At 41.8% G+C, this 16,025-nt stretch overlaps 2 protein-coding genes across 2 annotated transcripts in view; both read left to right on the plus strand.

Moving 5' to 3' along the window:
* Window positions 1–2,133, plus strand: part of LOC146712785 (uncharacterized) — a 30,310-nt gene extending 28,177 nt beyond the window's left edge. The window contains exons 10-11 of the mRNA XM_085444429.1: window positions 592–912; window positions 983–2,133. Coding sequence (XP_085300555.1) covers window positions 592–912; window positions 983–1,074 — 413 coding nt within the window. The 3' untranslated portion in view covers window positions 1,075–2,133. The remainder of the gene's footprint in view (window positions 1–591; window positions 913–982) is intronic.
* A 2,128-nt stretch (window positions 2,134–4,261) lies between these two features.
* On the plus strand, window positions 4,262–14,995 carry LOC146712786 (uncharacterized). The gene is made up of 9 exons (XM_085444441.1): window positions 4,262–4,454; window positions 7,933–8,280; window positions 8,781–9,113; window positions 9,200–9,316; window positions 9,634–9,960; window positions 11,600–11,926; window positions 12,989–13,315; window positions 13,820–14,137; window positions 14,269–14,995. The coding sequence occupies exons 1-9, from the start codon at window positions 4,418–4,420 to the stop codon at window positions 14,358–14,360; spliced, it is 2,226 nt and encodes a 741-aa protein (XP_085300567.1). The 5' UTR covers window positions 4,262–4,417; the 3' UTR covers window positions 14,361–14,995.
* Window positions 14,996–16,025: the final 1,030 nt, after the last annotated feature.

Here is a 16,025-nt window from a genome sequence, read left to right on the forward strand (position 1 = left end):
TTGGTCTTTGATGTAGGCACCCAGGCTGTAAACACTTTTATTGCATGTGGCAAAAACAGTTTTAACCCGATTGGTCAAAACGTTGGACGAAGCCTTTAGACGCCATGTCAGCCTCATGTTTCATCTTCTGCACCTTTCCAGCATCTCCCTGTATGGAGACGTCTCTTCTCACGTCACCATGGCAACCATCGCTTGTCATCCAGTCAGGCTTGTAGAGAGAGAGAAGGGGGAAAGAGAGCATTCCCTAACAGCAGAATTTATAGCCCTGTTTTTCTCTAGGAGAGTCCACCTTAAATCTTTATGCTTTCTGGTGCCATCACCATCCAGGCAGACCATCCACCTCAAATTCCTTCTCCCTGTTCATATCTGTTAGTGTCTAAGTCTAACAGTCTAAATCCAAAACTATTCTACAAAACATATCTCTGTGCAGTAAAGAATGAAACAAATGTGTGATACAATTTGTGAGGTCATTGCATAAAATACAATAATGGGGCTATGTGAGCCTTAAAGATAAAAATAAACATTATTGTCCTACAGATTTCTCTATAGCTCTGAACCTGCCTGTCTGTCCTGTGTTTGTTGTCCTCTCAGTCTGTCAGGTGGAGGTGAAGGAGGGGGTGGGATCTGTCCAGCTGTCCTTCAAAACAACAGAAAACCTGCCTGAAGATGCCAAAGTGCAGTGGAAGATCAGTGGTGAAAGAATGGTCCACGTGTATGAGAACGGCTCTGACCAGCCTGAAGAACAGGACCAGTTTTACAGAGACCGAACGAAGATGAATGAAGACCTGCTGAGAACTGGAGACCTCAGTCTGACCCTGAAACAGCCCACAGAGAGAGACAGTGGAGAATACAGATGTGTAGTCAAAACAGAGGAGATCAAGAGATACAAAACAGTGTTGCTCACAGTCAAAGGTTTGTGTGTTTGTTTGTTTGTTTGTTATTTTCATAGTTCCTGTCTGACTGTCTTGTGTCTCCTCTGCAGGGAGAGTTCAGGTCCAGGATCAAACAGGGGACATCAGGAACAGAAGCAGCTCCATTGATCCGACTCCTCTGATGGCTGATCAATCAGTTTGATCTGTGTGTTCTTTGATTATTGATCAGTGATGTCAGAGTGGAGTCAGTGTGATGTTGTTGTTGTGTGTTTGAGACTTTTAGTGTCCATGAAGGTCTCTGCTGCCGTAGATCCTCTGAACTGTGACAGAGGTCTCACTCTGGAGGAAACTCTCAGCACTTTCATTTTATTTACAGCACTTGAGATTATTTATTTATTATTGATTATGATCGTGGCTCAAGAGTTGGGAGTTCGCCTTGTAATCGGAAGGTTGCCGGTTCGAGCCCCGGCTTGGACAGTCTCGGTCGTTGTGTCCTTGGGCAAGACACTTCACCCGTTGCCTACTGGTGGTGGTCAGAGGGCCCGGTGGCGCCAGTGTCCGGCAGCCTCGCCTCTGTCAGTGCGCCCCAGGGTGGCTGTGGCTACAATGTAGCTGCCATCACCAGTGTGTGAATGTGTGCGTGAATGGGTGGATGACTGGATATGTAAAGCGCTATATAAATACAGGCCATTTACCATGAGAGATTTTTTTTTTAAACTAACTTGGAAAAATACCAGTTTTAAAAAATATCTGCAGCATCACATTAATGTAAGCGTGCCTTCACTTCAGTCACAATCATGGTGTCAACGTATTAAAGGTGTTTGTCTCAAACTGACCTGTGACCAGCTTCACTCAGTGTGAGCTGTTGATTATTTCTCTTTGTTTATTAGTTGGATCTGCACACAGAGGTCAAGACTGATATTTTTTACATTTTGTATTTTTATAATGATAAACTGTGAAGTAAAAACTTTGCTCACAATCACAGTCTTCACCAGAGTAACATCAAAGCAGTAATCTTTAGCCAAGTGTGCGCCATAGTAAATCCAGTTCACTGTGTATTTCTGCCTTACCCTTGTACATATTACCCCAGTCCCAAGTATACTTGTGTAGTTAATTCCCATGTGATCATTGTTATCACTGCCTACACTTAGTCACTGTTTCACTCCACCTGTATATAGCAACTGAACTCCACACCAGTGAGGTCTATATGGCTCACACCGTGACAAAGACTTCAACACTGCATCTAAATGCTGAAGTACTTTTTACTGACATTTACAGAAAGAACTGTTTGAAGAAACTTAATGTGCAGAGAGAAAATCTCCTGAACTCAACCTTTACTACAATCTCTGTGGACACGGGCAACTGGAGACCTGATGGTCCTGTTATACTTCTTTACAATCAGAGTCAACAGTAGAGAAATCTGACTGTGCTTCAGCACAACAAGAACAAAAAGCATTTCAAAAATGCTGCTGATGCACTTTAAATGTCGTCTGAGCAGAGAATCACTTTTGCTTTGCTGTGTAGTGTGGGACAGCACAAAAGCACTGAGGACTCTTTTGTTGGTATTTAGAGAATTCAGACAGCTCTGACCCTTCAATCTCACTTCACTCCGTTATACGGATCATTTATTTTCCCATTATACTGCCTGTATCCACCCACTGAAAATGGACGTGGATGGTGCTGTTCATTGACTGCAAGCAGACTGGTTGCCATGTGTGCCAGAATAGGGAAGCAGGAGAAATCTAAAAAAAACTGCAGATCACTCAGTTTCACTTCAGCTCTTTGTATGTTGGCTGGTAGATGGTACAACAATAGCACAGACAGGAGTGGCCCACAGACTGACCACGTTTACTGTTTCTCTTCATTTATTGGTTGGTCTGCACAGGGACTACAGATGAGGCCAAATCTGATATTTTTACATTTTTGTAATTTTATAAACTGTGAAATAAAAACTTGATAAGGTTTCATTTGATCAGTGTTCTTCTTCTTCTGTGGTGTTTCTGATGCTTCTGATGTGTTTGGGGCTGAATGTGGGCTTCAGGAAAGTTCGATTTAAGATTTTTTTAAACTTCATAACGTCACAGAGAATTAAAATTAGGACCAATTTAAAAAGTTTGACAGAAACTTTGGCATGTATGTCTACGCTTTGTTTCTGTCCTTTGGTTCATTAAATGCCTCAGAGCCTGCAGAAACAAACTGTCTCACACATTAAAATGTGAATTTGTTTGCACACAGACAAAAACATCTTCCTCCTCTACGCCGATGTAACAAGATAAATTGGATTAGAACAGTTTGTGCTGCATATAAAAATAAATAAATCCCACTACATTCACTGAAACCTCATCAGTTAAAACTAACAGCTTATGTTTAATAATTGAGAGTTATATTTGCTTTTACTGAAGTCATTTTCTTTGTATAATAAGAATATTATCAGTGGTGCCTGGTGATGACCACACTGAGCTTTCCCCCATACTTACATAAATCATGTCCTGTTTTCCTCTGTGATCCTCGAGGCCTCAGAATAATCCTGCTGTGCAGCTCTCTGCTGTTGTCCTGTGAAAGCAGCAGATCCATAATGCAGACTTCTGTTTGTGTCGTTAGACGCTCTGAATACTGGTTTATCACAGTCCACACAGAGCTGTTTAGAGTCCACTTCAGGAGTGACGGCTGCCACAGTGCCCTGCTTACCTGACCTCTGCTGGATTGTTGGTTCAGGCCACATAACACCAGGTTATCATGTCAGATCTTTATTTCACATGAACCCACAGAGACTTTAAATCAGCAGGAATCCAGATGAAGCCCTGAAACAGCAACATGACCTCATTGATGGGCAGCTAACTTGGTGTTGAGGAGTTTGCCTCAGGCCTCCTCTGCTCAGACGACAGCATGCTGTTTCCAAACCAGGACAAAACATAGAAGTAGTATGTGGGCAGGGTGAAATGTACCGTGGTACTCCTTTTCACACTCCACAGGTTATCAGGTATGTTGGAGTTGTCCACCTCAGTATCAGGCTCAGAGCTGCTGAATCCAAACTCCTCTCCTGTCATAAAGGCCACCTGGTGAATAATTCCTCATTTTGAGCTTTAAAGATCAGCAAATATCTGACCTCTCAGTTTTCTCCCTCTCTTTTCACACACGCAGTGTTTCAGATATTCATAAATACAATCTTCTGAATATTAACTTCCACTAAATAGGCTAAAGGTAAAGTCTGATGAAACTAAGTTTCTTTCATTTTAGCACAAACTTTTCAGTTATGAGGAGGCGTTCCGTTTCCTCATACTTTCCATCCTGTTCATCCACTTTTCTGTTAGCCACGCCCCCACAGGTGAACCAGCAAATCACTGCCTCCGTTCTCACAAACGTCTGATCTGTGGCCGGTCAGACTTCATTCCACAGATGTGCTTTAACAAAGTGTGAAGCTGAACTCTGAGCTGTGACAGTGAAGCAGTGTGAGAGTGTCAGTAGATGATCAGCAGAGGAAAGTGAAGCTGCTGTGAGCTGATGTCCTGAAGGGCTTTTAAAGAGTCTCTGAGTTTGACAGGAACATGAAGATGTTTGTGGTGTTTGTGATCCTCCTGCACGGTAAGTACACCTTCCTCTCTCTGCTCTCATCATCAGCTTTTCTTTCATCTCTCTCTCTTTAATGTGTTGAAGTGCAGCAGGAGGAGATTTCCATCAAACACTGGATTCAGATCAAACTAACAATCCAAAGCAGCAACTTTCAAATCTCTGGATTCTTCTTGGTGCCTTTCAGATGAGCTCATATTACAATCAGCTGCTGTGTGTGTGTGTTTGCTTTCTGTGTTTGTTGTACTGTCCTATGAATAAATCAGATTCCTGGAAACATGCAAACTGTTTGTTTGTTTTGCTTAAGTTTTTACTTGTATTACGACTGCTGTGTGTTGTGGGTCAATGTTTGAAAAACAGTGGGTCACCCACGACCCAGGACCGCGACACTAGGGCAACATTTTTACAGATTGATATATATTGGTTCTCTTTTATTTTACACTTGACAAAGCAAAAAATACCAGCAAGTATGAAAGACGTTTGTGATTAAATCTAAACCGAAAAGGAAAAAAAGTCCGGGAATGCAAGTTTTGCTTTCTCTTTCTCTGTTGTCAACACTTCAGCTTAAGTGAGCTCACACTCAGTGTGTTTAACCCAAACCCCCAGGCAGATGGCCACAGATCACTTTTAAACACAGAAATGTGCGCTCATTTCATTCATAGTTTTCAAACTGGTTGACTTGCTTTCTGTCAACAGGAGACTGCATAAATCAGGCCTTTATGGTTGTATTGCTGCTAAGAAACCATGACTAAGGAAAAGCAACAAGCAGGAGAGATTTGTTTGGGCTAAGAAACACAAGGAATGGACATTAGACCAGTCGAAATCTGTGCTTTGGTCTGATGAGTCCAGAATTGAGATCTCTGGTTCCACCTGACGTCTCTTTGTGCCACACAGATGTTAGATAGATGGTCTCTACATGCATGGTTCCAGGATATCAGAGATTCCAGAGGTCCTCTTCCACTTAGGTTATTTGTGTAGTAGCACAAACAGCACCCTGTTCTCATCGCTTGCTCACTTATGCCTTCTTGTTCCAGTAGCCCACACCTGACCCGAGCCAGTATGGGTTATGTTTTCTGCCTCTCGCTCATATCCGAAGGTAGGCTTGGTTAGCATCGGGGATGCAGACATATGCCCACGTCTGCGGCTGGTCAGTGACTAAAGTATTAAAGTACTGGTAAAGAATGTACAGAAATATAAATCTCCAGTTCACCTATTAACACCTTCTGCCAGATCATGTGATGACATTTTATTTATGTCCTAATTTAGCAGTCGCAGAGGTATGTCTGATATGTTGAACATGAAACACGAAGTGTTGAGCTGAAATCTGGTCAGAATGAATCCCATCGTAGGTATGTCACAGGTTAGTCTGGTTAGACTGGCACACTGACAGCACAGCACAAGCACACTGACATCCACTTTTGTGCAGACAATATAAAATGTGTCCTGTAGTTGCGGGTAAGACCATCCTCGCATCACAGGAAAGTGTGTGTAAAGACTAGTAAGAGCAGCAATATTTACCTAACAGTTTAACGTTGGAGAAATTATGAGCACAGATCAGCGCAGACACCTCTATTGCTCTTTAGCATGGTAGTCCCAGGTAAAGTCACACTATTATTTTGTTTAAAACCCTTAAAAGGCCCTGGGACAATTTTTGGTCCCTAGAGCCTTTAAAGGGTGCATTTTTTAAGGGCCTAACAGGGGCAAAGTGTCAGCAGACTGATGTGTGTTTTAAAAACAACAAGCACAGACCAGTTTATTTAAAGATAAAATATTGTTCATTTCACGGGGCAGCACGGTGGCACAGTGGTTAGCACTGTTGCCGCACAGCAAGAAGGTCCTGAGTTCAATTCCACCATCAGCCCGGGGTCTTTCTGTGTGTAGTTTGCATGTTCTCCCCGTGTTTGCGTGGGTTCCCTCCGGTACTCCGGCTTCCTCCCACCGTCCAAAGACATGCAGCTTGTGGGGATAGGTTAATTGGATAATCCAAATTGCCACTAGGTGTGAATGTGTGAGTGAATGGTTGTCTGTCCCTGTGTGTTGGCCCTGCGACAGACTGTACCCCGCCTCTTGCCCTATTACAGCTGGGATAGGCTCCAGCCCCCCCCCCCCCCCCACCCCCCGACCCTGAAAAGGATAAGCGGAAGCGAATGGATGGATATATCAGTCATCGGTCCTAAAACTAAGCAAGTCTGCTGTACACCTGCTGGACTAACACCATTTAATCTACAATACCTGTTAATCTGAAACACCAGCAGTTCTTAGCAGCATATTTGAATTAAGAGACAGACTATTAATTTTTGATAAACAATTGTCAGTGTAGCAATGGCAATGCCGACAGTGTAGAAGGCCGCTGAGAGGCTAAATTGAGCTCTTTACGGTGGCACGTTCACAGCAGTGGACATGAATGGCAGAAAACATCACTTTGAAATCAGTCCGTGATGTAAGAGTGATGAGAATAGAACTCAATACAAAATATCTAAGCCTCACTCTCCTGCCACCTGTGGAGTAATCATGGAAGTAAGGTGAAACCACATCCATTGTAACAATTACCGGAAATTGATATTACCATGGTTACAAATGTGAGTCAGAACAATAACCAAAAAACCCATTCTGGCCCCTATAGATGATCTGTCGCAATTTAAATTTACTGGTAAGCACTATTGGAGAAGTCTCTGAGACAACCTGAAATTTGCACCCCCCGCTGACGCTTACTTAGAGACTCTGACTGTTACCATAGTCCTACCATAGGCACTAAATAGAAAAACCACCTCCACGGAGCAAGACCGGTTTGAAAGAGGAGTGAAAGAAGCCATCTATGTCCACTGTGAATGACCATCCTTGAACAGAGGGGGTGCCTAATGACACCCAGACGTGATTTTCTTTTGTTGGTAAATCCTTTGAAATTATTATCAAACCCATTTTCACACAGCAGTAATGGCAGAAACTGTTTCAGTAGTGGAAAAGCTAAATATCTCACGTTCTACCGCTTAGAAAATGTTAAAAACCCACACAGCAATGACCTGGTACAAGCCCATGGGACTATTGTTATTTCATAAGTAGTGGTATTAATAGTGTTTTTTGAAACCAGAAGAGACTAAATCGAAACATTGAGTGTGTGCTTTGATCTGGTGTCTTAAAATGTGTTTAACATTTTAAACAACACGTGTTATTTAAGAAACTTACATTTTGGTTTTTGCAGTAGGTTGATGGAACAATCTTATGTTTTTTGCACAAATAACAAAGGATGCTGCCAGAAACATACGAGATGTTAGATCTAAAATCAACAGTATTACATCTTGCTAGGTGATTGTATTACTGACTCTAAAGATTAAAAGCTTATTTCATTTACTTCAGTGTTTTTGATTAAATTTGATTTTTTTGTCTGTTTGTTAAACTTGTCCCAGAAGATGATGCTACTTGTATTCCATCATTTTAACAATGAGTCAAACCCACAACATGTATTTGACTTGAGTTTCTTTTTGTGTGTCCTCAGTTTCCCAGCATGCTCTGGCTGTGGTGGTGGAGGTGAATGAGGGGGAAAGGTCTGTCCTGCTGCCCTGTCTGTACTCAGGTTTTATACCTGACAACACCACATTGATGTGGACTCGCAGTGACCTGGATCCCAAATCTGTACATCAACGACGACAAGTAGGAGACGATGTTAGAGGACAAAACCAGCGTTACAGCAGACGCACATCAATGAATCGATACGCTTTCATTACAAAGGACTTCAGCCTCACTCTGAGGAAACCCACAAACACTGACAGCGGCAACTACACCTGCTCCATCAGTGCTGGAGGAGAAGAACGGAGACTTAGAGACATCCAGCTGTGGGTCAAAGGTCAGCAATAAATCCAAACACCAGTTTCAATTACAGGTCATGTGTCAGTACTGTAGCCAAAGGTCAGAGGTCAAACTGATGTACTAACTACGATACACTAACTGATGTTTTATCAGGTAGCAGGAACCTTTAGCACAGACCTAACACCTAAGTGGAGAGAGAAAAACATGAACAACCAAGCAGAAGAAAATATGATTGTACAAATTAGCATTTAGGTCCTACAGATTCTGCTCAGAAGTCTATGTGTTCATGTCAGTTGGGGGGGAACAGAAAACACATACATTTACAAACATTTACAAACTCTGGGTGATCAGAATCTTGATCAGAATCAGAGTTTTTATGCTAACCTGTTTATTTACTATTAAACCCCCCCCCCCCCCCGAGAATACATTATTAAAGGTTGCTGGACAGAGTCACTGGTCAGGAATGTAGATACTCATTCATGCTCTAGTTACCCGAAGGATTACTAGTGTTAATACAGTGGTTTCTTTTCTTCTCAGATGAGCAGGAACTGGTGACGGTGAGGGAAGGGTCAAAGTCTGTCATCCTGCCCTGCAGCACAAAACCTAACCTGTCTGAAGACACCACAGTGGAGTGGACTCGCTCTGACCTCGGACTCATAATGGTGGATGCTTATCCAAATAGAAAAGATGACCCTATGACTCAGGACGACCTTTACGCAAACAGAACAAAGATGAATGAAGACCTGCTGAGAACTGGAGACCTCAATCTGACCTTAAAAAACCCCACACAGAGAGACAGTGGAGGATACATCTGCACCATCTACAGGGACAAAGACATCCTGAGACAGAAAGTAGTGCTGCATGTCAAAGGTCATTGCTGTAGATACAAGTCAGAGGTTAGTGCTGCAGATACAGATCAGAAGTCCTATTTATTTTCATATAAAATGTCTCCACAGAACAATTTGCATATTGGGCCAGCCTTCTGGTGGGTATCGCAGGTTTCCTGGTTCTCCTGTTGCTTCTTGTGGTTTCTGGAGGTCTTTTATATTATTTTCGTCCCTATTTCAAGTCAGGTGAGTCCCTCACACTGCTCTACCCATAATTTCGATGGTGATTTGACTGTGTTCACATGAGATCTTCATGGTTTCTGTGCTGATGTGTGTGAGACATGGCCGACTGTGGAGGCTCAGTCTGTCTGTTCTTCTTCATCCAACATGTCTGCAGCGCTTTACAGGACGCTGCAGACTAGTTACCAAAGAACGAGTCAGGAACACATCAGGAACAAACTGAGACACAATCTGACTGAGACTAGAAGACAAGGAGGGACAGGGAGGTCATGTGACCATCACAGCTGCTGCTGATGTCATCATGTTGTGCTTTGTTGTCTCAGGTTACCAAAAAGTGGTGGATTCAGGGGTGGAGTCTGTCCAGCTGCCGTGCAAAACCACAGTTAAGTTCTTGAAAGATGCAAAAGTTGAGTGGGAGGACAGAGACAAAAGGAAGGTCCATGTGTATCAGAATGACTCTGACCAGCTTGGAGTACAGGACGAGTTTTACAGAGACCGAACGAAGATGAAGAGAAACTTACTGGAACCTGGAGACTTCAGTCTGACCTTGAAACATCCCACAGAGGGAGACACAAACACCTACACCTGCACCGTCTACAGCAAGGAGGGAAACATCCTGAGGAAGAAACAAGTGGAGCTGAAAGTGAGAGGTCAGTGTTGTGTAAGTTACAGGTTAGAACGTACTTTCATATGACATTTGTGACCTCCTTCAGTCTGAGCTGTTTGCATAACTAAGTCAGCAAAGGTAGAGCTTAGTGATCAGCATCAGATTATTGTAAAAATCTCAAAATATATCAGCAGGTTATTGCATGAAATGTAAAATGCAGTTTTAATTAACGTTTATATAATCTGCTCTTCTTTGTTTATTCATCTTGATGCATGCTCAATCATCCAGGTAAGTAAATCTCCAAAAGTTGATTCTGTTCATCTGGACGCAGCGTTTTGTGGGAGAAACGTTTCGTCACTCATCCAAGTGACTTCTTCAGTCTCAGCTGACTGCAGGTTTCCCCAAATCTTATAAACAGTACATTTGCATAATGACTGAAACCAGCCCACTGAAGAAACAATGAGCTGGGAGGTCAGTTCCTTCATCATTAATATGCAAATATTCATGACAGTTGATCAACAACCATGAGTATCATTCACAGAGAGTTGGGGAATGGCTGCAATCATTCAGTGGTGCTGTTTCAGTCAACCTCAGTCCTAGTATGTGAAACAACTTTCATTCCTTGAATTTTGAACACGAAAATTATTGTTTCATTGGTTGTGTCAATCCAGGTTAGGGCAACAGGTGACTGAATGAAAGAAGCTAGACACAGTCATAGGACTAGAGCACCCTCTATAAATTTTTATGTTTTCCTCCTGAGTGGACCACCATGGTAACTGATGGTTAAGACATCAGCTGGTCTGCAACAGGTTATGTTCAGAGTTTCAGGGTCAATTTACCTGCAACTGCTGATGAAGAAAAAGTCTCAATGTGTTTGTGTTTGGTCCTAATCTGCTGCCTGTCTGTTTGACATGCTGGATTTCCAGCTGATAGATGACAGATTAGAAACTGATCAGTCTATTGATCACACAATATTCCATCAATAGAACTGATTTGACTTTGATTTGTGTAACAAAGTGATTTCCACGTCTCCTTCATGATGTGACAGTGTCAGAGCTGAATGCACTTGTAGAGTATCATGTTTTTATGGCTCACATTTAAAGTGTTGCAGCTCTAATGTACAGCTGTCATATTAGAAATAGAAGCAGCTCTGATTTTAGTGCTCAAAGAAATCTATGAAGTGATGAATTCACACATGAACAGTTTTCTGCAGCGTTCCTCTCGGCCTTATTTGCAGCTCCACTCTTGTTTTTGCTCTAATAATTATTTCTCTCCATGAGCTGTTTCTCTGCCTGAAGGAGGCGCCACTCCATCGCTTCATTTAGTGCAGAACAAGAGTCACATGATGCTTTAGACTCCCCCTTTAATGTAAATGAGCTCAGAGTTTAAATTCAGAAATTCTTGTTAATAGATAAAGCCTTAAATCAGCATCCTGATAAATATGATCTCCAACTGGGGTTTTAGATTTGTTGTTTCACTTACACAAACAGAGTACTGGATATATTGAACTTGACTCTGGATGTATTATAGTAACACCAAATTCTTAAATAAACAATCAGCTCACAACACTGTCTCTGATCACTGGAGCAATGCGACATATTTCAGACTGGAATCAGTCAAACGGGTTTGGACTGCTAATATTTCACTTCATCCAGTCATCTTGTGTTTTCCTATTCTCTCAGTCCCTCAGGTGGAGGTGGATTCAGGAGAGGAGTCTGTCCAGCTAATCATGAAAACCAAAGTTTCCCTGCCTGATGATGCTAAAGTAGAGTGGATGGACAGAAACATATTGAAGGTTCATGTGTATCAGAATGGCTCTGACCGGTATGAAGAACAGGACCTGCATTACAGAGACCGAACACAGTTAACAAAAGACCTGCTGAAGACTGGAGACCTCAGTCTGACCCTGAAATACCCCACAGACTGGGACAGAGGCATCTACACCTGCACCGTCTACAGCAGGGAGGGAAACATCCTGAAAAAGAAACAAGTGGAGCTGAAAGTCAGAGGTCAGTGCTGTACAAACATGTCAGAGGTGAGAACAATGTTATTGAGATCTGTTTCTCTGAATGAAATCAAATGAGGCAACACAGGACATTTTTTATACTACAAGCATCTATTCTATAACATACGTCCAGCAGAGGTGGGAAGTAGTGAAGTACAAATACTTTTCCAGGAATCTGTACAAGCTTGAAGGACAAAGACCTTATATATATATATAATTTTTTTTCAAGAATTTCAGGCAAACATTTTTCACTTTATCATTACATATTTATTTACATTATGTGCAGAACTTTGAGGTGAAAATCAGCTTAATCCAAAAAGAAAGCTTCTTTGATCTGGTGGAGTCTAAAACAATATATGTACCTGGCCTAATACATTTTAGTGTATTTTACTCAGTATAGTTTTAAACGAACAACCAAACAAAAAACATAAATGAAATATTAAACTTGAACCAGTACCAGACAGAACCTTCACATTTGCTCTTGGAATTAGAATATTAAAAGCTTGTGTCTATAAGAAAATTATTTCCTTTATTAGTTAGATTGAAATGAACGACTGTTTGATTTGGTGATTTACAGTGGAATTATGTAAATGGTCAAATTGTAACGTTTTATCCATTTTCCGTTGTTAAAACTTGATTACCAGTTGTAATGACCATCTTTCATTTAGAACGACACATATTGTGAAGAAAGGGCAACTTCTTTATGACAATCTGCAAATGAATGTGAATAAATGAAACAGAAAGCCTAGTTAACAGAGGGTTGATAATCACCATTGTGACAGACATGATCACCTCCAGGTTTTAGGTTTGGTTGAACGCAAACGCAACTCTGGATATGTTGAAGTTGCATGAACATGTTCAGATTTTCTTGCACTGGACATCTTGATTCCCTTTCAAAGACATATTAAAGTATAATAAAGCAGTGACTCCAGCCAGATGACAAAAACACTGAATTCTTTAAGAAACAGTCAGGTGTGTAGGACTGTAAATGTTACTTCTTATCCAGTCGAAGAAAAAGTGCTGGTGCTGCTGTTTGTAGTGCTCATGTTGTGCTTTGTCTTCTCAGTTCCTCAGGTTGGGGCAGATTCAGGGGTGGAGTCTGTCCAGCTGCCCTGCAAAGCCATAATTGATCTGCCTCGAGATGGTAAAGTGGAGTGGAAGGATGGTTCTTACAGGACAGTTCACGTGTATGAGAACGGCTCTGACCAGCCTGAAGAACAGGATCACCGTTACAGCGGACGAACAAAGATGAATGAAGACCTGGTGGAAACTGGAGACCTCAGTCTGACCCTGAAATACCCCACGGGCTGGGACAACCATACTTACACCTGTAATGTCTACAGCAACAAGAGAAACATCCTGATGAAGAAACAAATGGAGCTGAAAGTCAGAGGCCAGTGATGCAGTGTCTGTGTGTCTTTGTGTGTGTTTCCAATATGTGTGAGTTTCCATCTATCCATTTTCTTCTGCTCATCTGGGTTCAGGTTACAGGTGCAGCAGCAGAAAAGCTAAGCCCAGACCTTGCTAACCCCAGTGTCCAGTGAGTGAGGGTACGGACGTAGAACGACTGGTCTACAGCTTTACTTTTGTGGTTACCTCTGGTTCTCCATTGTGGTTCTCCACAATGGACTGGTGCAGTGTTGAAATCACTGCAGCTGTAGCTCCAACCATTTAGTGGGGCACAAAGCTTGGTTAGATGAGACAACCTTGTATTTTTATTTCTTAATATGGGCAAGATTCCAACAGACAATGTCTGATCCAGTTTGTCTGGAAGAAATTTGACTGAAAGTGACACGTATCGGGAGAGAGTTCTCACTTCGGGCTCTGATTCTGATTCTTCAACTCTGAAAACCTGCTGCTGTCTGTACAGCTCATGTTGTGTTTCTTGTTCTCTCAGTGTGTCAGGTGGAGGTGGAGGAGGGGGCGGAGTCTGTTCATCTGCCCTTCAAAACCACACAAAACCTGCCAGAAGACACTAAAGTTGTGTGGTGGGACACTGATGACAGGAAGGTCCACGTGTATGAGAACGGCTCTGACCAGCCTGAAGAACAGCACCAGGGTTACACAGACCGAACGAAGATGAATGAAGACCTGCTGAAAACTGGAGACCTCAGTCTGACCCTGAAACAGCCCACAGAGAGAGACAGTGGGAGATACTGCTGTAAAGTCTATGGGAAGATGAACCGATACAAAGCAGCGGTGGTCAAAGTCAAAGGTTTGTTAATTTGTTAACTGTCTGTGTGTGTGTGTGTGTGTGTGTGTGTGTGTGTGTGTGTGTGTGTGTGTGTGTGTGTGTGTGTGTGTGTGTGTGTGTGTGTCTCTGACTGTCTTGTGTCTCCTCTGCAGGGAGAGTTCAGGTCCAGGATCAAACAGGGGACATCAGGAACAGAAGCAGCTCCATTGATCCGACTCCTCTGATGGCTGATCAATCAGTTTGATCTGTGTGTTCTTTGATTATTGATCAGTGATGTCAGAGTGGAGTCAGTGTGATGTTGTTGTTGTGTGTTTGAGACTTTTAGTGTCCATGAAGGTCTCTGCTGCCGTAGATCCTCTGAACTGTGACAGAGGTCTCACTCTGGAGGAAACTCTCAGCACTTTCCAGCAGCTCCTCCATCATGGAGGACGTTCCCTCACTGTAACAGGTGGAGGAGAGAGGAGAGGAAGCACAGGTGGATCCTCTGAGGAAGAGGAGCGTCCTACAACCACATGATCACATGACCAGAGTTGTTTATGATAAAGTCACATTGATGGGTTTTCAGAATTGTCTTTTACCTGTTATGTCACCATAGTAACTGACTGAAAACATCCATTTCTGTTGCTTATTATTATTTCTGTTTTTCTTTATTTCCAGCATGTAAATAATCAGTAAGCCACCATGACGGTATCACAGGAACATGTTCCAGTTTGAAGGTCGCTCTCTACCAAAGCAGACCTGTGATCACTTTAAGAACGTGACCTGTGGTCTGTATGTCGTCTGTCTTTGTCCTGGTCCTCGGGTTTGGGGCCATGTTTGAATTTTCGTTTGTATTTTATTGATTTATTTGTAATTAAATTATAAGTTATTCAAATTTGACAGGCAAGTTTAACTGATTCATAATTTTTTTCCATGTTTGTTCATGTTCATGTTTTCGGAAAGCACTTGGTAACAATGGCTTTGAAAATGTTTTCTGAATAAACTTTTTTATTATTATTTACTTTTTATAGTGTTTTTTGTTTAACCGTTAGATTTGTTTTCCCAGTCGATGTTTTCCTGGATGTTCCCGTCTCACCTTGTTGTGTTCATCTCTTTGTCCTCGTCTCTGTTATTATCTTCTTGTCTCTGAATTCATTTTGTTTTGATTTTACTTTTGTTTCCTGTCACTATTCATTAAAATCATGAAGAATGAAATCTACAATAAACTGTTCACTGTGTGATAAAAACAACATGATTTTTAAAAAGGCTTTGAATTTAAAATCTTACAAGTTTACAGTAGATGATTAAGAACTTCAATCTCTGTACGTGCTTTTAATGCTCGCTGCCATCTGCTGCCATCAGTGAGCTAAAGACAAACAAGTGTTGCTGCAGAAAAACTATTGTTATTACTTATTTTGGCCAAACAGCCACTTTTTCTCTCTTGCAGTGGCTTTTGTGGTGGCGCAGTGTTTATTTCATGCAGTGGGGTAAACCCAAATCATGAGATGGTAGCTAAGTAAAATGGTTATGAGTAAAAGAACGCATGTATTGCTAATTAATATCAAACGTAATATAATGAGTTACAGATTTCATTATTTTGTGTGAATTTCAGCGCCCCCTGCAGCCCAGGTAAAGCACTGGTAAGCCTTAAAAGTTTGTACCCGGGTTAGAGAGATCCCACACAGTTCTTTTTCCTGAACAACCAGGACAAAGTGACAGCCAAGCTTTAAATAAGTGACAAAACACTTCAGTTAAACGCACAGGAGCTTAAAGTGATTTTATTAGATAAAAAAGTGGAATGAATGAATCAGATTCAGATTAAAAACGAATATGATGCGTTTCAGAGTTACTGTTTAAGTTCATGTAAATGTGTATGGGTGCAATAAGCAAAACAAAAACAGAAACTCATTACAGCAAGTGACAAGTGTCT

This window comes from Copadichromis virginalis, linkage group LG3 (genome assembly GCF_057382275.1).
Source record: "Copadichromis virginalis isolate Kocher_CV1m ecotype Utaka linkage group LG3, C_Virginalis_male_GT1.1, whole genome shotgun sequence".
Taxonomy (NCBI): domain Eukaryota; kingdom Metazoa; phylum Chordata; class Actinopteri; order Cichliformes; family Cichlidae; genus Copadichromis; species Copadichromis virginalis.

Bases quoted from the DNA above. Each gene is read 5' to 3' on its own strand.
- LOC146712786 (XM_085444441.1), top strand. From the start codon at position 4,418: ATGAAGATGTTTGTGGTGTTTGTGATCCTCCTGCACG. The intron at 9,114-9,199 runs GTCATTGCTGTA...ATGTCTCCACAG, and splicing joins AGTAGTGCTGCATGTCAAAG to AACAATTTGCATATTGGGCC. The intron at 14,138-14,268 runs GTTTGTTAATTT...TCTCCTCTGCAG, and splicing joins AGCGGTGGTCAAAGTCAAAG to GGAGAGTTCAGGTCCAGGAT.